We start from the raw sequence: 23,784 nt of genomic DNA, 5'->3' as shown, positions 1-23,784 counted from the left end.
GTTAGTGCAAGTTGGATCGCTTGGGATGTCTTTGATTTCGTTTTTAACTTCAAGAAATTTTAAATTCTATGTGTTAAACGATCAAGAAACAAATCATCTAATTGTTTTTAGTATTTAGTATGTTATTTGTCCCATGGAGATAAAACGCATGTTCTGTATTACACAGCAAATTGCGCTATTTTTGAATCCTCAGACTGCCTGTGGCATGTTGAATTAACATATTAAGGTTGTTTTCATTAATACATATTCTATTATTATAATTTTTGCATTATTACATCTACAAAACCTTGATTACCTTAGAATATGCTCTGAAATCAGGATCCTTATTGAGCGGTGATCACCATATGTATGTCCTCTTGCGGCAGAGAGAGTGCTCCAATCTAAAGACAAACAGTGAAAATTATATTATCTGTTTGCGGCCTCGGGCAAACTTAAAAACTAGTCATATTGAACTTCAATTCTGCAGGAAATCAAAGACTTAGTATATGATCATGTCAAATGGCCTACGCTGTTTTGTATACTGAACAAGATGGCATTACAAGTAACACTCATTCTGCCCAAGAGTTGATCTGGGTCGATTTATACTTTAATCTGTATAAAAATAGAGATCTGGCATTACTAATTTAATTTTACAACAATTCAACTGTCACTGGCTCATGCACAGTCCCCATGTTAACGGCGGTAACCAGGTGGCGGTGGTGGCCTTCGAACTCCTCTACTAATGTCTAATGCTGAGAACTGGTTGCCAAATTGTTGATGACGACCATAATCTCTGCCTACTCTTGGGTTTACTGTGGGTGGGCCCCCATTCTGGTGATGATAATTGGCACCACCATATGCTTGATATCCGACTTGTTGATAAAACGGAACACCAGCTGCAATTGGAGGTGGTGCTTGGACTGCATGAAGAGGGCCACGTGGTTGATATACATGCCTATTTTGATGTGATCCTTGGGAGTGATATACTTGTGGAGGATAATCCCTACTCTGATCCAATGGAGGACGATGCCAATTGTTAGGATGGCGTGTTGATGATGAAGCATAGGGTTGGTTATAAGAACGATCATATTGACTGTGCCCCGGAACAGAATTTGGTAACATATGGCGACCTTCAGGATAAGCTGGCGGCACCATTCTGTACTGTTCCTGACCATGGTGTCTAAGAGTTTGGTTTGGATGAAACGCTGGGCCATGTGTAGTGACATACGGAGGATGACCATAGTGATCTCCATCAACATTTCTATCTTTCTTTATCTGTAAGCTATTTGCTACAAGCCGATGTGCAGCATCACCCAACTGCCTTCCAGAAATGGCTCCTGGGGGGTTATTCCTGAAAGGAGATTTTCCACAGACCAAAAAGCTACTCAGTAGACTAGATATCATCAAGTAAATTAACCAGTACCATAATAAGAGAAGTATAATTACCTTTTATTTTCCCAGGGCTTCCTTCCAGAATCTTCGTGCCACAGAACAGGCTCAGGCGTTAGATCCCCAAATGAGACAGTCTGTACATGAAGATTATAGCATATTATTAATGCAGCACAAAATTAGCATGCCTCAAACATATATCACTCAACTATCAGAGAATTGGGAGACATAGAACCAATTAAAGAAAGCAGAAAAAATTTGCAAGCAACATATGTGTGCTTAATTGGTTAACGAAATTGGCCTATTAAATAGTAACAGTGCGCAACTCCACTCCCTTCCCCCATAATAAGAAATCCACATTAGTACGAACGAGGTACTTTCACACAAAGGCCTATCAACTACATGATCTAAAAACTCGAAACATAAGCATGTGCATCAATATGATGACCAGGATATCACTGGATCAGTGGACACTGGTAGAGCTGCTGCAGATTAGAAGAAATACCTTTTTCGGAAGTTTAACTCCTGGAGGAGGATGTGCAATATGATTATGAGCATCTGGAAGTATGTAAATAGCACATCTGAAAAGCAAGACGGTACAAGATCTTAAGAACATATATACAAATACATAAAACCCCAAACATATTCTTTCTTGCTCAAAAGCTTACATCACTTGATTGTCCATAATATCTTCCATTCCCTCAACCGGTGATCTGAATATTGTTGGGCATGGATCTCCAGCACAAAGAGATATATAACCATTCATCCCACCACTGCACAAGAGCCCTCAACTAATCAGAGAAGTTCAAATAGATCTATGTAGTTTCTTAGCAGCGAAAACATTCCACATGAAAGTCTAAACCGAAATGCACGTTCCAGCCTATTTCTTTCCATTTAAGTTTGTGGAGAAAAGGTGTGTGTTTGCTGGAAGGGGATGTAACCCGCAAGCCGTCAACTTAATCACATGGACGTAATGTAGCAGAATTTAGCATTTGCCAACAAGATTAGAATTTTATTTAAAAGATCAAATTGGTCTAGATTGTTATGGAGTTGAGGACCTGTACAGCTTAATGCAGGTAATGTTCAAGAATCATCAGTTAAGCAAAAAATGTGATATCAATTTGTCACGCTGCATGCTAATCTAATAAAAATCAAGTTCGGATTAGAGTTTAACACAATAAGATCTTGCAAATGCCTCATGCTTCAAATGAAATTGATTATGATTTCTATGACAAAGATGACACCCTCCAATCACTTGCAAGTTTCATTTGTAAGTACATAAAGATAGAAGCTAGGAAGTACAACAGAAACTTATATACATTTAATATGTCTACCTGGCCCCAGGATCAATTTGCTCCTTTATTTGAGTTCGTTCTTTGTCATCCAACTGCTTACAACGATCATCCAGAGAAAATATGTATGGAGATAGAGGGTGAGATAGTGCCACAAAAAGCATGTCATACATTGTACTGTTTCTCCGAACTTCTTCATCCTACAAAAAAATATACATTAGTTTATAAAAAATGATGATCCTTATAGTGAAATAAATCTATGCACAACAATCATCTGGCTGGATTTGTTTGAAGGCATAACTTTAACATACCGTTAAAGTATACTCGATTTTTGCAACCTCTGCAAGAAGACGAGCTTCATCAATGAACGGCAATTTGGCAATACCCTATACAATTTTTTAGAAAGAAAAATTGTCAAAAACTCCCATCTATATTAGTGTCAAGAAGCAATCTATGCATATCATCACAAGAAAAGTGAAGCCTTGTGATATTATTTAAATCGCACCTGCCAAGCAAATCTCTTCCCATTCATATCCACTTCAAAATCTGATACATGAACAGCACTAAGTTTAATAAAAGGAGATTAATTAGAACCACAAAGATCAATTATCACTGATGTGCCACAGACACCTACCAGCTGGATAAAAATCAATGATAGGCGAATTTGGATCAGTCATCAATTTCCTGTACTGCTGAGGAAGTGCATGGGAACTGCAAGGAAAATTTGTTAGCACCTCCCGAGATATATTTTTTTTGTGTGTGTCTGTCTGAACGTTAAAGAGATGGAAAGAAGAATAAAAGGTAAAAGGTGGGCACAACCTTGCAGCAGGAAATACTCCCAACAGCTGATTAAATGGTTTGAATGGAGATCCAAGTTCAAAGCTTATATTCAACTGTCCAAGATCTTTAAGATCAGAAGCAAATGGAGCATAATGATAAGGATAAAACCTGCAAACAACAACTTATCTTGAGAATAAAGATTAGAAAGCTGTAATGATATGCCAAAACCTTTTCTAGGTAGAATCTGAGCTTAAAGAAGCAGAATACTCCCCCCCCCCCCCCCCCCCCCCCCCAAAAAAAAAAAAAAAGAAAGAAAGAAAGAAAGAAAGGAAGGAATAAATGATGAAGACCGAAATATACATGTACTCACTTTGGTGCATTTGCTTGGGTTCTTTTGTTAAGAGCATGCAATGGTTTAGCTAAAATAGATGGAGCTATTGCTATAATTCAGCACAAAATACGTACCATGTCCCAATGCATTGCTCTAAATCTTGTTTTGTATTTAACTAACTTCCAAATACACCTCACTTTTAAATACAAATATAGCTAACTTTTACACTTTCAAGCATCTATTTTTATCCATTTCCCTCCCTTTTTTCACTTTTTGATGAGGGTGGCAATTATAGCTCCATCTATCTATTGTTTAATATATATAGAACAAATTATAGTGTGCTACTTTAGAACAAAATTAGCACACCATTGAAGTGATGAATTTTAATTTTGATTCAATCAGTATAAGATGTATCAAACCATTGGACTTGACCTAACTAATTTCTCTGTCAAATTTCCTGAATCAGATTTGAATTGAATTGCCACATCAACAGTTTCTATGTAAACGTGATTATGGAATTGACATAATATACTAAAGCCGATAGTAAAAGCCTCCAAAGTCCAAGCTAATGACAGAGATCTTTATTTCTGATTATGATCTGAAATAATTACACAAATTAAATGTACCCATCCTGACCGAAATAAAAATCTAATGATCATATAAACGATTTTCCAATTGTGACTTGCTTCATGCGATTTTCCTTTCTGTAAATATCTCATACACTTATGAAAGAAGGAAAGGAGTAAATTGTAAATTGTACATATATATATTCATAAGCAGTGTAATACTATACCATTGCCATGAACAAACTCCTTCGTAGTAATAATGCATAACCCAACACAAACCTTCTGCGTAACTCAATACCTACACAGAGTTACATTAACTCGTTATATTGCTACCAATACAAAAGTGCCACCAAGCCACCTTGATGTAAAGCTTTACTTAGGGTAGAAAATTGCTCAATAAAATATTAAAATTTGTCATACGGTCTGTGAAACAGACAAGGTTATGTTAGTCTGTGGAGAACACATCTCCCCTTGAATACAGACTGTCAAAAAGCCAAAGGAGTATGAATGAAATTAATAATTCCTCCAGTCTCATTTAATGACATCTCATGAATTTTCATCATGTTAATGGTTGGGTAGTTCCAGGAGTAATAATACTATCTATTTTTTGATGCTGGACTTTCTGAATATTCTTTATAATATTCCAAGGAAATTTCCATATAATATAAGAATATTAAAGCTTACATTAAACAACTTACAACATCTCTGCGAACCCTATCAAGTTCCTCGGGAGTCTTTGCAGAAAACTTTTCTTCATAATACCTCTCCTTCCAACCTGGCTCTCCCAGTTTTACCTAACAAGTATAGACGAGAATATCATATATGCTTGTCGACTCTTACGTAGCAGCAAGGACTTAATAAAAGTATCAGAGTCAATTGAATCCAAGAACTAAGAGACACTACTTTACATAATAAGTACGAGGAACTGAGCATGGGAGAAGGCATACAATATGGGTACATGGGAGTTCATGGAACTTGCCACATGTTTCATTATTGTGTAAACATATTATGACACAAGATACAAATTAAGTAATGTACTTCGAAACATATTACCGGCATGCATATTATTCTGGAGGAAGACTACTCCATTCTAATGAATGTATTACAGAAACATCAATAACAAGTGAGCATTTTCTAAGACTATGGCTGATTTAGATGTAAAGCAATTGGGTGTCTTTGCTCATACCTTGTCTTCCTCAGGATTCTCAGAGTTGAAAGCATCAGATTTTTCACGAAGTATCCCCTTTAACTTTGTTTTTAATTCCTCTTTGTTGTCAGATGCCTGGGGAAAATCATGGATGATTTAGCAAACAAAGCACTATTAAAAGTGTTATGCATGTAGGAGATGACAAATGAAGGCAATAATGACCATGGCATGTTATTAAAAAAAGTGAATATAATAACATGAAATTAGATAATTTTAATAGTGTATCATTTTGTGCACAATGGAAGCTCAGAGAGCAAAACTACAGCAAAGTGCAGTCTACCAGATGTAATACGATGGCTAATGGAATACAGTAATGCCACATCACAACAAATACTCCAGAGGTGGAAAATGTACCTCATTTTCAAGATTATTCTCAGCTTCGACAAGAGCAGCACCAATAGTGGCCTCAGAAGACAGCCGTGCAACTTTTGGGGCTCTCTGGTTGGCGGATTGTGTATGTTGATATGGTGATGGTGCATGACCTGAGGCAAGACGAGAACCATGAAATCTGGCAACTGGTACCATATCAGGTTTAATTTGTGGCTCGGCATCATCTCCTCTCTTCAATTGAGCTTTATCACGCTTGACTCTCTCAGCTTGACGCTGAACAAGAAAGGCAATATAAGTTGCTATTTTTTCCTTTTTTTGCGGGCCTTTGGGTACAGAAACATTAGGAACTTAAGCACTGGTTGACAAAATCTGGGTGTCTAAGATTTGAATGTTGTAAGCCTCTCAGAATCGATAGAATTTTCCATATCATATATAATATAAACCCAGAGTCATCAAAAAAACATTGGTCAGTTCCACACTTGCTAACTGAGGATATCAAATATCAAATATAAAAAAAAAAACTGTGTATTTGCAGTTAGCATGTCAATGACTTGCAATATTCCACTTCAGAAAGTATCACTTACTAGACTTCAATATAATATTCGTCGCACTGTGTGCATATCCGTCAAGTCAGTTTAAGAGCATCTCCGGGAGATTAGCTAAATGATGTCTAAAACTATTTTGAGGAATATGCTACAAACGTTACTCTAAAAGAGTCTTAGTGATTCCCTAAAAAGTTAGGATCACCCTTTTATTCGTCATTTATAGGGAATGGCTAATTATTGCTCATTTTGTTTTTAATAATTAACTATTCACTTCCCACCTTTTTCACACTCTTTCCCACAATTTTTACACTATTTCCTTGCTAACAGATTTTGAATTTTAATATAGTAGTAACAGGGAACACAAATTGGGACAGTTGTTGGAGTTGTTATTTAATTTAATATCGTAACTTACTAAGGATTGTAATGTTTATTATATATTTAGGGAACCCATTACGATACTCTTGGAGATGTTCTTACACCGTTGGAAATTAAAAGGGTAAAATCATTTTTGACAATCACTTCTTCCCCAGACCCCATTGTACACATTGATAAACTTTCTTAAAATTTAAAGCTCGAATATTTCATTCATTTCATTAAGAAATAAACCAACTTAAATTACAGAAAGATCGTAATTTTCTCATTTACGGCAAGGTATCTGATTTTAACTATCACAAATTTGTCATTAATATTTGTAATTTATAATTTTTATTGTTTGGACTGTATAAGAAGTTCTTTACAGAAGTTCTACACAATAAAATAATATATTTTTAAAGTAAATGATGGATCTTTGCAAAGAAGTTCCAAAGTTTCCACCAACAATATGATCTTTATTTAAAAAACTATATTTTCTATCAACAATACCAGATTATTCAAGAAATAATTATATGAAATTGGTTGGGTAGTGGCGTTAATAATGCATGCTATATATAAATTTTAAAAGAAAAATTAATGCATGCTATATGTAAGTATGTAACTTCAAAAAAATTAATGCATGCTATATATCGAAGTTAATTACAATAATTTTCTGCAGCAATTCATAGTTTTAGTTCTTGTGTTTCCAGGTACTACTTCGCAAGCATCACACAGCAGCACACTGGTTTATGTTTACTCGTTTTCAAGTTTCAACAAACATAATTAAAATGTCAAAATTCGTCCCCTGAATATTTTCTTGCTGACTTTTGGGTTCTACAAGAAATTCATTCATGCAGTACGTGGAAATTATTTAGAATGGCATCAATATCTCAGTTCTATATCAGTGCTACTTGACCATCGTTTATTTTTTTCAGTTTTTCGTTCTAATAACATATGCTGTCTATTTTAATTTCTAATTTTAAAAAGATTAATGTTTGGCACATAGTTACAAACTGTCCCAACAAAATTGGTAAGGTTTTCCTAGATATTTTAGACCTGAGTCCTAACAACCTGACAACCTGTAAAAAATTTGGAGACAATCATCTGATTATGCATTGTCATGATGCTTGGAGGATGGAGATTGTATATTTTCACTTTATATATTCCTAAATATAATTTTTTTTTAAATAAATATTTAATAGGTTATGTTGATACCATGATGCAGGGGAGAAAGAGACAATAACTTCATAATTTGGATTAACGGATTTCATGACCAAATGAATGAAATATCCGAATTTCCAAATTTTGAGAAAGTGTATCGATGGTAGAGAATGTGGTAGAGAAAGATGATGATTGTCAAAAGACGATTTTACTATTGCATTTTCTAATGGTGTTAAACTGACTTGGTGGAAATACACAGTGTGATGAATATTACAGTATATCTTAGTGTAGCAAGTGATACTTTTTGAAGTGAAATATAGCAAGTGGTCCGACACATGAACTGCAGGTACACTATGTGTACTTAAATCCAATATCGATATGCAAATTGCTGTGGAGACTACAGAATAAATGTTTTTCAGATACATCAGAATATTAAAAGCTTAGACCTTGATGCTTTTCAAGTAGAAAGATGATATACTAAAATTCCTTATATTAATAGCAGATGGTAACATCTACTAAACAAAAAAGTTGTTACAAACCTGATGCAACCGAGCTCTTTTACTAAAAATCTTGTCCTCGTATGATCCCACAGCTTGAATGAAATGCTCTACCCTGCTCAAGTTTGGCTAACAATGAAAAAAAAAATATTATTGAGGACGCTTTCATATGTTCATAGTATCAATCGTACCAGAAAAGTTGAACAGAAGAGCCTACTTCAGAGAGTTCTGACCAAAATCACCATATTACTTACCTTGCTTCCATCGGTCAGATAACCACCTAAAGCTCGAAATTCCTTCTTGTAAACAGCCAAAAGCAGATTGATTGCACCCTAGATAGCAGCAAAAAGAAATTAGGGGACAAAAGGAAGATATTAATAGCACCATGAAGGTTATTAGATAAAATAAACACGTAAACCACTAACCTAGATGGTAGCTACTTAGCTACTTAACTAAAAAACCTCAAAGGATATGTAAATAACAAGCTAACATACATGCTGGAAATTGTCTCCTCACATTATCCTAAACCTAGATATTAAAAACAGTTCACCTTTCAATATCAGAAAAGGTTTATAATCCATAAATGTCTTAGTAATCATCTCAAACGATGACCAACAAAATAAATGTGGTGTCCTTGGCCAAAATAAATTATTTCAGGATAACTAGTTTCTCTTCATAATTATCACGTTACATGCCTGAAATACCTTATTACTTGCTAGCTTCATCACTTCAAGACCACATAAAATATATATGAGGGTTTCTAATTCTATATTTCCTTCAGGGTGTTTAATTTCTTTTTAATTTCTTTTTGCTTCCAGCCAACACGGCAACACCATCCAACTACCTCCTCTCCCATGACACTAATCTAATTATCATCACAGAGAAAATACTCACCAACAAATAGGAACTGATGGGAAATTTGAAGGTTGCATATAAGGGAATGAAAATTAGCAAATAAGTTAGCAGACTCATAAGGTCATAGACAAACGAATTTTTCAAACTATTCCTTTTTGTTTGTGAGAACGGATTAATTCAGTTTAATTTAGAGAGTTCAGCTAAGAACTATTAAGAAGAAGAAACAATCGAACATACCTCACGGATCTCCAATGTAGGCATATGTGGTAAAAAATCATTGCCCACAAAGAAACACATGAAGATGAAATCATCAACGATGCGCTCAAAATCAATTGTGAAAGGAATATTAGGAATCCTCATCTCAAGCTCCAAGTACTCCCTAAGAGTCCAAATGTGGAGAAACTGCAAAAATATACAGCGCACACAACTTAAGAGCGTGAAGGCATGCTACATCCTAATACTAATATATGAGTTTCACTCTACCAACCTGGTATGGTTTTTTGGGAACAATTTCACATTTCTCGTCAAACTCCCCATTCTTCCTTTTGGCCTTTCCTTCACATTCTGCGGCCATGTGGCCCATTTGACCGCAAAGAAAACACTTGTTTTGCTGTCCCGGAGTGAATACAACCTACAAATAAATTTGGGCCAACAGATTGATTAGGTCTGGAACTGAAGAACAAAAGCCCCACATAATGTGTCCTGGAAATGAATCTAAACAAAACCATGGGTTTGTCCGAGATATATTCACCAACAAAATATGAAAAAGACCCTTTCTCTGACCTAGTAAAAAATAAATATAAACACACACACATATATATATTAGAAAGAAGTTCAAGAGTACAAAATATTTTCATATCGTCTCTGTATTCAACTGCAATGTGATATGCACAAAAGTCTGGACTGATATTGGTACAACAGTCAATCAGTCAGATACTAACCTCCCTGAGAATTGAAAAATGAATCTCATGGGTAGCCAAAGCCAGCATGATGAGATCAGCATCCTGTAATGCACCATCAGCATCATCACATGTTTAGAAAAAGATATTCACTAGATAGCAGTCCACCACTACTCAAATCAGAAGGCTTACCAAACCATACAGGCAGTGCCGTGTATTTGGATCAAAACCAGGAAGGTTTCTCTGCAGTCGAATGTAGGACATAATTTTGTGTTCCCCTTCACCAGGAACATTTGCATCAGAAAGTATTACCTTCAAAATAATAGAGGAATAACTAATAATACAGAGCACTACTGCTTAAAACCAATAAAAAATTCTTCACAACTGGAAGCATATATAATCTTAACAGGAAATCCATACACCAGATTTATATTTTATGGGGTGTAATACCTTCACAGATTTCCATCCAGGGTCATTGTTAATTCTAAGATGGATATAATACTGTAGAGCAACTGACAAAACTGCCATAAACTCAGTTCCAGGAGTTATAACATTAGAATCACAGACTTGAGACTCCTGTTTTGGGGGAAGCTTTCTGCCTGCCTTCTCAAATTCCTCACGCAACCTTTCCTCTTCAGCTGCCTACAAAAAAGGGAGTCACAAACTGGCTCTAGAAGTTTTTAGCTGCACAGTGTATGCATTTTTGTACAAGAGGTATTCACCGCATCTGCTGCATCTTTGGCTGCTCTAAACCGCCTAGATCGTTGCTGGTTCATTTTTGCCCTTGGGGCAACACCATCTAGAAAAGGTGCCAAAATATTATCACAAGAAGAAAGACAAAAACAAGAACACAGCAAAAAATTCAAATCAATTAAATTTTAAAATAATTTCAAAATTTGACCCACCGATAGCCATGTAAAGCAGCTTTCGAGGACGCACCATCACGAAAAGCCTATCGATGTAATCAAACATACACTGAAACACCTCGGTGAAGGAGGTTGGAGAAGGCTGCAGCGCAATAGAAGAAACAGGTATTCATGAAAATGGTTCAAATCAAGGAAAAAGTTACCAGAATAAGGAAACTTTAGGTATGCAAATTGTTGCACAAACAAGATTTTAAGAAAAAAATTATATGAAACAGATCTCTTAATATATTTTGGCCGAGTGATAAAGCCAAAAATGCTGACCAGCCTAATCCTTGCAAGTCTAATTTACTAACCATTCCCAACCCACTTGACATTACCACATTTACAGGCCCCCATCATCATTACACATATATATCAGTACAAATGGTCATTTTATACTATTATTATCACAGGGTTTGATTTCATAAAAGTATAATGACCATCTTTTGTAAATATTAACAGTACTCAAGTTCTATTAAAACCTCTCCCTAGACTACTGTCTCTAGTATGTCCTTTTTCTTTCTCCAATATCTCTTGTAAGTCTATTTTACTATCCATTTAACATTACTAAATTTACAGGCCCTATCATCATTACACATATATATCAATATCAGTAGAATATGGTCCTCATATTTTACTTTATCACAGGCTGTGATGTTATAAAAAGAATAACTACCATCTTTCACAGATATTAACATTACTAAAGTTCTATTTAAGCTCCTCCCCGCACTATTATCTCTCATATGACATTTTTTTTCCCTCCAAATTTGTTTGAGACCTAAATTACATCAAGTTTCTCCAATAAAAAACCAGGTACCGTCTTGAGCATCACATCCTGAAAAAGACTTGGCGATTTTTGGCTAAGAAGCTTACAGGCCAAATCCACTTACGAAATCCATAATAATTTTACCAGTTCGCTTGTCATGTAACGTATGACTTGAAATATAACTTTATTTTAAAAAGTGGGAAAGACGTACTTATATATCTCCTGAATAAATTTCAGTTTGTATTTTGACTTTTTAAAATAATTACTATTAGCTTCACTGCATATAAGTTATATTTCATTTCTCACAGCTATTAATACATAAGTTATCAGTTAAACTATCCAAACAAATAATTTCCTTGAAAAAAACACTATACAGCTAATAACTTAAGAATCACAAAGACAACTATAAACAGCAGATGGCTTCTAACTAAAGCAAAACTGCACATAGGTATAAGTGAATTACATCCAGATAATAATGGCAACAAAAACTGAACTATCAAAAGAGATAAAAAAAAAAATCTCCCAGTATGGGCATGTTTAGCCGGTCTTAATTGCTATGAAAATAAGGACTTGCTAATATTATTTAGTTTTAAGTATTTAATATTCATTGTTTGCAAAAATAAGTTACTTATTTCCAGAAAAATTAACATAACTATGACAACCACATATCACTAGGAGATGTTTGGCTACCAAGCTTACAAGTCGAAATCAACTTAAAGTCCAACTTAATTTATTGTTTTTCTTGCCAAATAACAAATTCCAACTCAAAAATCAAATTCAAAAATGGGAATGAGGCACTTCTTTTTCCTTTCAGTACATCTACATACGTATTTTGACTTCACATCTATCTTACATTTTCATTTCTCACAGTCATATTAACCATCCAAACAGATAATAACTAGCAAGGCATCACACAAATTATTGTAGCAAGCAACTTTTAAGGCAAAACAGGACATATCAACCTCACCGCCTAAGCTACTTTCTCCATTTCTCACAACTAACCTATCAATTCAACTATCCCAACACATACTAACTTACAACTCAATAAACAACTCAACAATTTTCCAAAAACAGATAACAACATTCTCCCGATAATCACGACATAAATTCAAAGCAGCAGCAAAACGCGAACAATCGAGAAAATTCACAAGAAACCGAAGAGATTACAACAGAATTACAAAGCGAAGAGACTTACGCGGTCCTCAGGATGAAAACAAGGGTGAATAATTCCATTCATATCGAGATACAAATTATCATATTCAAGTTGATTGGGATTAGGTTTAGAAGTATCAACAGGAATCTTAACACCTTCAATTTCAACAGCCTCTTCTTCAATTACATCCACCACAACCATCGGATACTTCTCCGCTAGCCACCGGTAGAACGCCGGAACTCCCATTCTCTGTCACGACGTCGAGGTATGCGTTTCTGTGTTTGAGTATAATTGAAACGAAAGCAACCAACTACAAATAGAGAATGATTCTGAATATCTGCGGAATGAGGGAAAAACAGAGAGGTAGTAGAAATATTAGGGCACGGTACGAATGGGTGGATTGGATTTACGTAATTACCCCTCGGCTTATATTTTTACGTGCGCTGAGTTGCGCGATGCGGCGGGCATAGTCACTTTTCATTTTTATGCGGTTGCGTTGTTAGTTGATTGAATCAGATGTTTTTATTAGCGGATTTAAATCAATCATCAATCATCAATCAATCATCAATATTAATTGTTCGTCTGATTTTTCTTGAATTTCAGATATAAAATATAATTATATTCAAAAAATCAAGTTCAAGAATTCTAAAGGTAATATAACTCCTTTCTTATTGAATTCTAAAGATGATACGATTCTTTTTTTATTTAGGAATCTAAAAGGAATAAGATTATATCTATTCAATCCGACGATCATAGATAAAATATCATTTATATTTAAGATTAGTAAGGTACTGATCTTTGCATTAAATTCCATACACAATCATGGTTACTGATTTACTTAATGCAGTTTATGGTTACGATCCGTTTCGTTTGGCCTGAGCAAGAAACCAGAAGACTTTGCCGAGTAGGTTTCCATCTGAATATATATGCAGTGCAAGACTAATACAAGGAACTTAAGAATAATATCACACGCTGTTATTATTCGATCTTTAATTATTTTTGACAATCCATAATTATCATTGGTATAAAGGTCATACATGCAAGGATGGGCGGTGACGTGGCGTCTCTAGAATTGTTCGATTCAGTCTTATAATTTTCTTAAATTTCGGATAGAATATAAAATTACATTGAGATCTTCGCAATCTCATTCAAATAGTATGCATGAACTTACAACAATCTGTTCGATTCAGTCTTATAATTTTCTTGAATCTTCGCAACCTCATTCAAATAGTATGCATGAATTTACAACAATCTGTTCGATTCAGTCTTATAATTTTCTTGAATTTCGAATAAAAAATAAAATTATAATTCAAAAAATCAAGTTCAAGAATTTTAAAGATAATACGATTCTTTTTTTATTGGATTCTAAAAATAACAGAATTCTTTCATATAATTTTCTTAAATTTCGGATAAAAAAAATGTTAATTTAAAAAATCAAGTTCAAGGATTCCAAAAGTTAATACAATTCTTTTCTTTTTGGATTCTAAAGGTAATATAATTCTTTTTTTATTGAGGAATCCTAAAATGAATAGGATTGTATTTATTTAAACTAACAATCATAGATAAAATGCAATTTATATATTTAAGATTTTTAAGATAATACGTACAATTTTTATTTATAATTTAAAAAATAGTTTGAAAGATTCTAAATGTAATAGAATTCTTTTCTTATTGGATTTTGAAGTAGTACTCTATAATACAATTGATTCTTATTTTTATTTATACATTATTTTGAGAATTATTAAAGAAGTACAATTCTTATTTTCAAAAGTTATAAAATTTATAGTTTTATTTTATTAAATTTAAACAGAATACAAAGTTTCCCCATCACCACGTGATCCTTTTTTTTTACGAATCGACGTACCACAGAGTGAATCTCCCATCTCCCATTTTGTTCATCTCCCATCTCGAACCTAAGGCAGCACTAACATGAAACGATGGTCAGGCTTTAAAGTCCAAACATTCCGAAAAACCTCTCCTCAGATGGATACTGATACACTCTGATGCGTCTGATACACTCTGATGCGGAAAGAAACTGCTAAAATTGATTCCTTAATTTTATAAATGATTTTTGAGAGGATACACGGGAGGTTACGTGGAGTCTCCGGACACTTTTTGTTTAATTTTTTTAATTTTTTGAGAGAAAATAGGTAAAGTAGCTAAAAAAATAATAATCGTAAAAGAAATATAATTCTAATAGCTAAAATCAATAAAATTCTAAGTAGTTAAGAAATAGGAATCTTAAAAGAAAAGAGTGATAATTCTAAACAATTAAAAAATATGAATCTTAAAGAAAAATATAATAGCTAAAATCTATGAAATTGAATATATTTATCCAATTGTAATTATAAAATTATCATAATGTAAATGATTCTTTATTAGTATTGTGTTTGAGGGGAAAGGGTCCAAATTAATTTTTATCTAAATAATAATAAATTTTCTATTAGTATTATGTTTGACGGGAAAGCGGCTAAAATAATTTTTTATATAAGTTATGATATATTCTTTTCTAAAAGGAATAGGATCTTAAAGTTAATACAATTCTTTTCTTTTTGGATTCTAAAAGTAATACAAGTTTTTCTTATTTAGTAATCCTAAAAAAAATATGATTATATTTATTTAAACTAACAATCATAGATAAAATATAATTTATATTTAAGATTTGTAAGGTAGTACGTGCAATTTTTATTTTCGATTTATTCTTATAATTTTCTTAAATTTTGAATAGGAAATAAAGGATTGTAAAAATAATAATCATTAAAAAATCTAATAGCCAAGAAATTAGAACCATAAAAGAATAATAATTTTTAACTAATAAATAATCATAAAATAAAAATAATTAACAAATAAAATAGGATATATAAAATATGAATCATATATTGATTTTATGATAATGTAAATGATTCTTGATTAGTATTGTGTCCGACGGGCACGGGAGGCGGCCCAAACTAATTTTTATCTAAATAATAATAAATTATCTATTAGTATTATGTTTGAAGGGAAAGTGGCTAAAATAACTTTTTAACTATGTTATAATATATGTTTTTGTCAAAACGGGACCACGGTTCAAAATAATTTTTATCCAATTATAATCTTTAATTTTGTCATAATTTAAAATTTTTATTGTTATTGTGTTTGACAGTTTGACGACTCAAACTAATTTCTAAATTATAATTTTTTGTTATTAGTATTGTGTTTGACAAGAGAGCGGCTCAAACTAATTTTGATGTAAATTATAATATTTAATTTTATCATAAGAATAATAATTTTGGATTAATATGGTCTTTGACGGGAGTACAGTTCGACCTAATTTTATTATTAGTATCGTGTTTCTTAAATTTCAAATAGAATATAAAGGATTGTAAAGATAATAATCATTAAAAAAAACTAATAGCAAAAAAATTAAAACTACAAAGGAATAATAATTTTTAACTAGTAAATAATAATCATAAAATAAAAATAATTAACAAATAAAATAGGATATATAAAATAGAAATCATATATTAATTTTATGATATTGTAAATGATTTTTGATTAGTACGGTGTTTGACGGGCACGGGAGGCGTCCCAAACTAATTTTTATCTAAATAATAATAAATTTTCTATTAGTATTATGTTTGACGTGAAAGTGGCTAAAATAATTTGTTATCTATGTTATAATATATTTTTTTTGTTAAAACGGGACCACGGTTCAAAATAATTTTTATCCAGTTATAATTTTTAATATTATCATAATCTATATATTCTTAACGTGTGCATTAGAATAATTTTTATTAGTATTGTGTTTGACAGTAAGGCGACTCAAACTAATATCTAAATTATAATATTTTTGTTATTAGTATTATGTTTGACAAAATAGCGGCTCAAACTAATTTTGATCTAAATTATAATATTTAATTTTATTATAAAAATAATAATTATGGATTAATATTGTATTTGACGGGAGTGCGGTTCGAACTAATCTTATTATTAGTATTGTATTTGACAGGATGGCCACTTAAACAAATTTTTATACCAACTATAATGTTTTTTTATTAGTGATATGTTTAACGGGAAGATAACTCAAAATAATTTTTATGTTATTATAATATTAATTCGTATTAAAATTATAACGCCGCCGCGAAGCGCGGCTTTTTTCACTTGTATACTTATATAAAGGAGAGGCGGGGGTGTGTAGGTGGCGCATATCACATCGCTCCGTTCTATTTTTCTAATTTTCTGGAATTTTTGGATGAAAAAAATATCAAAAATTAGAAATACCTTTTTTAGTTTCGGGTATATTAGAAGCAAGTTTCAGGATATAATTTTGTTTCAAATTATTTATGGAAAAATATCAAAAATTAGAACTACCTTTTTTAGTTTCGGGTATATTAGAAGCAAGTTTCAGGATATAATTTTGTTTCAGATTATTTATGGAATATAGTAGCTTGAAAATTTTAATTTGATTTTGTTTCAAATTATTTTAATTATGGGAAAGAGTAGCACACAAGTCTCTCTGCACTTATAAATAACCGTATAGATTGTAGAAGCAAGTTTCAGAATCTGATTTTGTTTCAAATTATTTATGGAATATAGTAGCACATGAAAGTTTTAATCTGATTTTGTTTTAGATTATTTAATTATGGGAAAGAGTAGCACACAAGGATCTCTGCACTTATAAATAACCCTATAGATAGTAGGGTTTTGGATCATCTAAACACAACCTCCTCTCTCTCTCAATACAACAACCCTACCTTTCTCTGGTGCCTCTCGCTCGATTTATAATTCGGTGGTGCCGTTCTTCTGCAACGATAAGTGAAGCTGTTTATACAGTATTAAAAAAAATAAAAGTTGCTGCAAGCAAAGGTATTTGTAGACCGTTATGTTGGAGTCGATAAATCCAAACACGGGGAAAAAATATAGTCTTGACATGATATTGATGGATGATATCAATAAATTAACTGTAAGTGATGTATGTTTGTTGGTTATTATTTTATAATATTTGTTTTGTTTTTCGGACATGTTTGTTGTTGTTAATTTTTATATGATTTACTTTATATGCAGGAAAAAAATTATTCATGCATTATCTGTTTGCTCCGTTCAAGCAACTTTGAAGTGAAGGCTATACAGTATTAAGATATAAAGGTTGTTACAAGCAAGGGTAGTTAGACCGCTATCTCACGGATTTAAGTTAGATGTTTTTGTGCGCAATATATTCAAAAAATTGGAGTAAGGTGAGAATGTAAGAACATGATTACTTAAAAAAAACAAATAAAATTATGATTCGTCGTGCTTTAAGTTATTAATTACGTGTATAAATTTATTTACATTTTTTCACCGTGAATTATTGTCCAATTTTGCAATTTTATATATTAGTATTTGTATTATATCAAGATTTTTATAATATAAAATTATTTTAACAAATATTAATTTTAAAATATTAATATACTTTCTATAGACAGCCACAATATTATTTTATTCTACAAATATTAATATTGAATCATTAATATAATTTTTATAGGCCGCCGCAACTCGCGGTTTCTCAACTAGTTATATTAAGAGCATCTCCAATATGCTCCTCAAACAAGCTCTTAAATCTAAATTTTAAGAATATTGGAAAAATTAGAGCTCCAATGGGCTCCTAGTAGCTCTTTACAAATTTAAGAGTTTCCTCTCTCTCCTTTTGTTTAAAGAGCATCTAGGTGCTCCTAACTTATTTTTCATTGAATAAAATAATCACTTCATTCTATTTCTATTCACTTCTCTCTAATTCTCTCTCCAACTTTTCTCTCAAATAATAATAAAATATGAGTTAAGAGCACCATTGGAAATGCTCTTAGAAGACTTGAAAAGCTGTGTCGAGTCATTTATCCCCTGTGTAAAGAACTGGGCGGGTGAAAGAGAGTAGTTTTTATAGGACATAATCATGTAGGAATTTATTTATTTTTCATTTTTGAAATTATTCAGTTTGGATTTTGAAATGTGTTTTAGAATCTTGTGATATTTAATTAAGAATTTAAATTAATCAATATAATTTCATGATATTTAATCAAGATTTTATATCATACTTAAAAACAATCTAGTGGCATTCAAATCAAATTATATAAAATTCATTAAAATTTGGTAATAGTTAGAACTGATAGTTTTTTTGAAATTTATAGTTATGTGGTATTGTTCTGTGTGTGTTATATTAATGAAAATACTTCAAAACCCACGACATTTAAAGTGTGCATCCACTCCATAATTTATCTAAAAACTCCGAAACTCCGTAAAAAAAAATTAAAATTATTTATAATCCTTTTAAATTTATAGATTATTGCACTCGTAAATTGCAACAACCGAAATTTTTTGTTTCAAATTATATGTGATTTAGAGTGGGCGGAAGTGTTCGTAAATTTTGGCTTATAATATATAAATTTTTTATTTATTTAAAAGTGAGTTAAAAATGTATAAAATGTATAATCAAGGCAACAAGGACCGATAATAAAGATGATAATTAAAGACAAGTTATGAACTTGACCAGATATATTTAAACAGATATAATCTGTAATTTAAATAACAAAGATAAAGATTAAGAATACTTACACGAGTTATTACTCATGTAGGAGAGCTGATATACAAACTTCAAACCTTCTTATTGATCTTCAAAACTTTTACAATACAAGGGTGTTTATTTTACAAGAGGGGTTGAGAGTGGTTTTGAAGGGTTATGGTTTTCGATCTGCCCTTCAACTAAGTTACACACATCTATTTATAGTAGTTGTACACTAAAGAAACAAACTATATTACATCATTGCTTACATCATGAATTTAATCATGCAGCTCCATTATCGCTTTGCATTATTGTAGTCCATGATTGTCTTCCATTATTGGTGTCCAGAATTTTCTTGATGATGTCATTGCTTATGTCATCTTAGTGATTGCCTGCATCATTCTTGCATCATTGCTGCATCATCCAGTGAGGTTACTTTGATGTAGTAAAATTCTTTCCATTTCTCTTGCTCTGTGTCGTTTGTAGATTAATGTCATTTCTTCTCTAAGTCCATAAAGGAGAAAATTCATTTGTTCTTCATCTGACTCAAAGTTGCTAAGATCTCTTTGATATATGTCCATCAGGGCTTCTACCCATATTTCTAAAGTTCTAATTTTCTCTTTCTTTCTCTTTAATTTTCTGAATACTTGCTGGATCGTCTTCATGCTGTAAGATTGTTAGATTCCACGAGTCTTTCGTATAACCCATCTCTTTTGTGCCTTATTCGTAGTTCCTTATCATGAAGTACCCACAATTCATCGGCTTTGTTTTCAGCTGCAATTTTGGCTGAGTGCATTTCCTGAAGTGAACCATATCTGGTTAACACATACTTATTGTATGCTGATTGACTTTTTATCTTTAAGATTTCTAACTCCTTGGTTGCTTCTTGAATCTTTGGATATATCATACTAAGCTTTCTTTCCTGCTTATTAAGCTTGCGAAATCTTTCCTTGATTGGATCCATTATTGAGTTTGAGCGTATTGGAGATTCTCCTCAAAATCTTCAGGGGATTCCTCTGTGATTGACATATTGGTATTACCATCATCTTCATCTTCATCATCAGAAAATGAAGCAATTTCTAATAGCTTCTTTTGAATTTCTTTTTTAGAAGCTTGAGGATATTTCCTTCTCAAGGTCTCTTTAAGAGATTTTAGAGGATCTTTTATTTCCTCTTTTTCTTGAAGTTTTAACTTCTCTTGATTTTTATTTTTACAATACTGAATATCAGCTTTCAACTGTTTAACAGTTTCTTCAGTATTAAACTTATTCCACCATTTATATTTAAATTGGCGAACTAAGGTAGGATGACCTTTATTAAAGCCTTGAATTTGCTTGGTAGCATATTCCCAAGTCCAGATCCATGGTAGGTTATAAACCATCATTAATTTCATCATAGGAATATCATTCCCTTCATTTGAGCATTTGCAACATTCTTCCTTATATCCAGGAAATAAGAGATATAACTCTTCTGGTAGAACATTAGTTTTGGGACCAAATTTTTCCCACCAATGAATACTCCAATTTGGAGGATCATTAATAATAAAATCAGACATAAATCTGAAAAACCATGTGTGTTTAAAATCTGGATTATTATAATAAAAACAATTATACCAAGCATCCTTATAATCCCAGTAGGTATAAGACATATTTGGATAATTGGTCATTTGTCTAGTCCTATTAGGATCTAGTCCCCAATCTGTTGGAGATAACATCTTTTTAAAAGACGCTTTAGAAAAGCTATAGGGAGCATGTTTATTTTGTTGGATATTTCCACCTCTATAAAAGTGTTCAAATTCAACACTTTGAGTTTCTTTGAGAATTGTTTCATAAAACAATCTGGTATTATTGGATCCTTTTAAAGGATAATGATTATAAGGTTCAAAATATCGTGATGCAATATAATTAGCATCTGAAAACCATTTAAGGTCAGAATTTTCCAAGGTAAGTATTACTTCACAAATATTTGAGGTGTAGATATCATCTACTTGTTCTCTTTTAAGAACATCTTTTAAAGAAGATTTATTTTCTCTGGTATTACCACTTGTGGATCCTCTGGTATAACCACCACGATTCATAGTTAATTTCCCTCTTTCTCTGGAGAGGGTAATCCCTGTAAAAATTCTCTAGTCAAATAGTCTGGAAGAGAATTTGATTCTCCTTCTATATATTCAATTTGAAAATCAAAGACAGACAATAAGGCTTGCCATCTTGCAAATTGTTGTTTTGCAACTAAATTCTTTATATCCTTTTCAAGGACTTCTTTAACTGAAGAGCAGTCAATTCTAAGAAGAAAATTTTGATTTAATAAATCATCTTGAAATTTGAACAAACATTTTAATACAGATAACATTTCTTTTTTAACAGTAGAATAATTTAATTGTGTTTTATTCCAATGTCCTGAAGTATATCTTAATAATTCTTCTTTTTTACTATCAGGATTTACTTGTTTTAAAATACCACCATATCCAATATTGGACGCATCTGTTTCTACTATTTTAAACCATTGAGGATTTCCTAAATAAATACAAGGTATTGTTTTAGTTTTTAACTTAATTTTTTGAACAGCTTTAGTATGTTCTTCTGTCCACGGTACTGGATTTTTATTTAATCTTTTATATAATATACTAGTATCTTGAGCTAAATTTTTATAAAAATCAGCAATATAATTTAAACTTCCCAAGAATCTTTGTAGCATTTTTTTATCAGTAATCCTATCAGGAAAATTATCAGCAAAAATCAATGATCTTTCAATAGGAATGATTGTTCCTTGATGGATATTATGACCTAAAAATCTAATCTTAGTTTGAAATAGATTTATTTTAGTTGGAGATAAAACTAATCCATTTTGTTTAACAATATCAATAAATATTTTTAAATGTTTAAAATGCTGATCTATATTATCAGAAAAAATTAAAATATCATCTATATATACAATGCAAAAATGTGAATAAGGGATAAAAATGTCATTCATGATGTTTTGAAATTCTGAAGGTGCATTTTTCAATCCAAAGGGCATTACTGCCCATTCATATTGTCCAAAAGGAACAGTAAATGCAGTCTTATATCTATCTTCTGGTTTTATTTGTATTTGCCAAAATCCTGATTTTAAATCAAACTTAGAAAATATTCTTGCTTGACTTAATCTATTTAATAAGTCTTTTTTGTTTGGAATTGGATATCTAATCCATTTTAATGCTTTATTAAGAGGTTTATAATTTATTACAAGTCTTGGAGTGCCTCTTTCTTTTTCTGCATTTTTATTGACATAGAAAGCTGCACAACTCCAAGGAGATTTACTAGGAGTAATTAGTCCTTTTTCTAATAATGTTGTTATTTCTTGTTTACAATATTCTAACATATTTTTATCCATTTGAGATGGCCTAGCTTTAGTAGGGATTTTATCTTCTGTAAAACTTTCTTCATAGGGTAAACTAATCATATGCTTTTTCCTATTCCAAAATGCATTAGGTAAATTATTACAAAGATCTGTTTGAATATTATTATGTATCTGATCAATTTTCTCTTGAATTATCTTAGTTTTCAGTTTTTCTTCAATAGTTAAGTTAATTATTTCTTGTTTTAATAATATATTATGATTTTGTTTATTCTCTATACTTCTTTTTAGCAAATTTATATTATTAATAGGTACTTCATTTAAATTTTTTAAAATGGGTGATGAAATAAATTCATAAGATATTTTTATTCCATTAATTTCTGTATGAATTCCTGAAGTATCTATTGTCATTGGTTGAATACTATTAAGAAATGGTGTTCCTAATATTATACTTTGAGAAAGATTAGGAACCATTATAAATGTAGATTCAAGACACATTCCTTGATTACAAATTGTTACATCAGTTAATTTGTACTTAATCCATAATTTACTACCATTGGCTGTACTTAAATCTTGTTTTGTTTTTTCATAATATTGTGTAGGAACTAATCCTTCCCTTATGCAGTTAATATCTGCACCACTATCTACTAGAGCAATGGTATTTAAAGTGAATGTTTTATTAATTATTAATGTAATATTAATATACCATTTTTGATATGTTATTTGTTGTAAACGGCAAAGAAATTGATTAGAAGATTCTCCATCTTCTTTTGATGTAGTATTCTGTTCACAAATACTTTCTAGGTAATTAACTCTTTGTTTTAAATTACTAATTTCTTTTTTCTGTGAATTTAACTCTTCTTTTAAATCTTGAATAGTTATGGGTTTTTCTGGTTGATTAAACCTAGATATAACTTCTTGTAATGTATATG

General features: G+C 31.7%; 1 protein-coding gene across 1 annotated transcript; it reads right to left on the bottom strand.

Annotated features, from left to right (window-relative positions):
• Positions 1-458: 458 nt before the first annotated feature.
• LOC108223487 (5'-3' exoribonuclease 3) lies at positions 459-13,414 on the bottom strand. The gene is made up of 23 exons (XM_064093400.1): positions 13,049-13,414; positions 11,088-11,190; positions 10,905-10,981; positions 10,633-10,824; positions 10,375-10,494; positions 10,225-10,287; positions 9,771-9,914; positions 9,521-9,685; positions 8,683-8,760; positions 8,471-8,557; positions 5,899-6,147; positions 5,524-5,619; positions 5,036-5,131; positions 4,565-4,635; positions 3,480-3,608; positions 3,295-3,371; positions 3,166-3,206; positions 2,972-3,046; positions 2,703-2,860; positions 2,037-2,141; positions 1,874-1,949; positions 1,426-1,505; positions 459-1,330 (listed from the first exon to the last, which is right to left on the bottom strand). The coding sequence occupies exons 1-23, from the start codon at positions 13,250-13,252 to the stop codon at positions 673-675; spliced, it is 3,144 nt and encodes a 1,047-aa protein (XP_063949470.1). The 5' UTR covers positions 13,253-13,414; the 3' UTR covers positions 459-672.
• Positions 13,415-23,784: the final 10,370 nt, after the last annotated feature.

This window comes from Daucus carota, chromosome 5, assembly GCF_001625215.2.
Source record: "Daucus carota subsp. sativus chromosome 5, DH1 v3.0, whole genome shotgun sequence".
Lineage (NCBI taxonomy): Eukaryota > Viridiplantae > Streptophyta > Magnoliopsida > Apiales > Apiaceae > Daucus > Daucus carota.
Note: the sequence above shows the minus strand (reverse complement) of the source record. Positions and strands in the feature narration are given on the sequence as shown.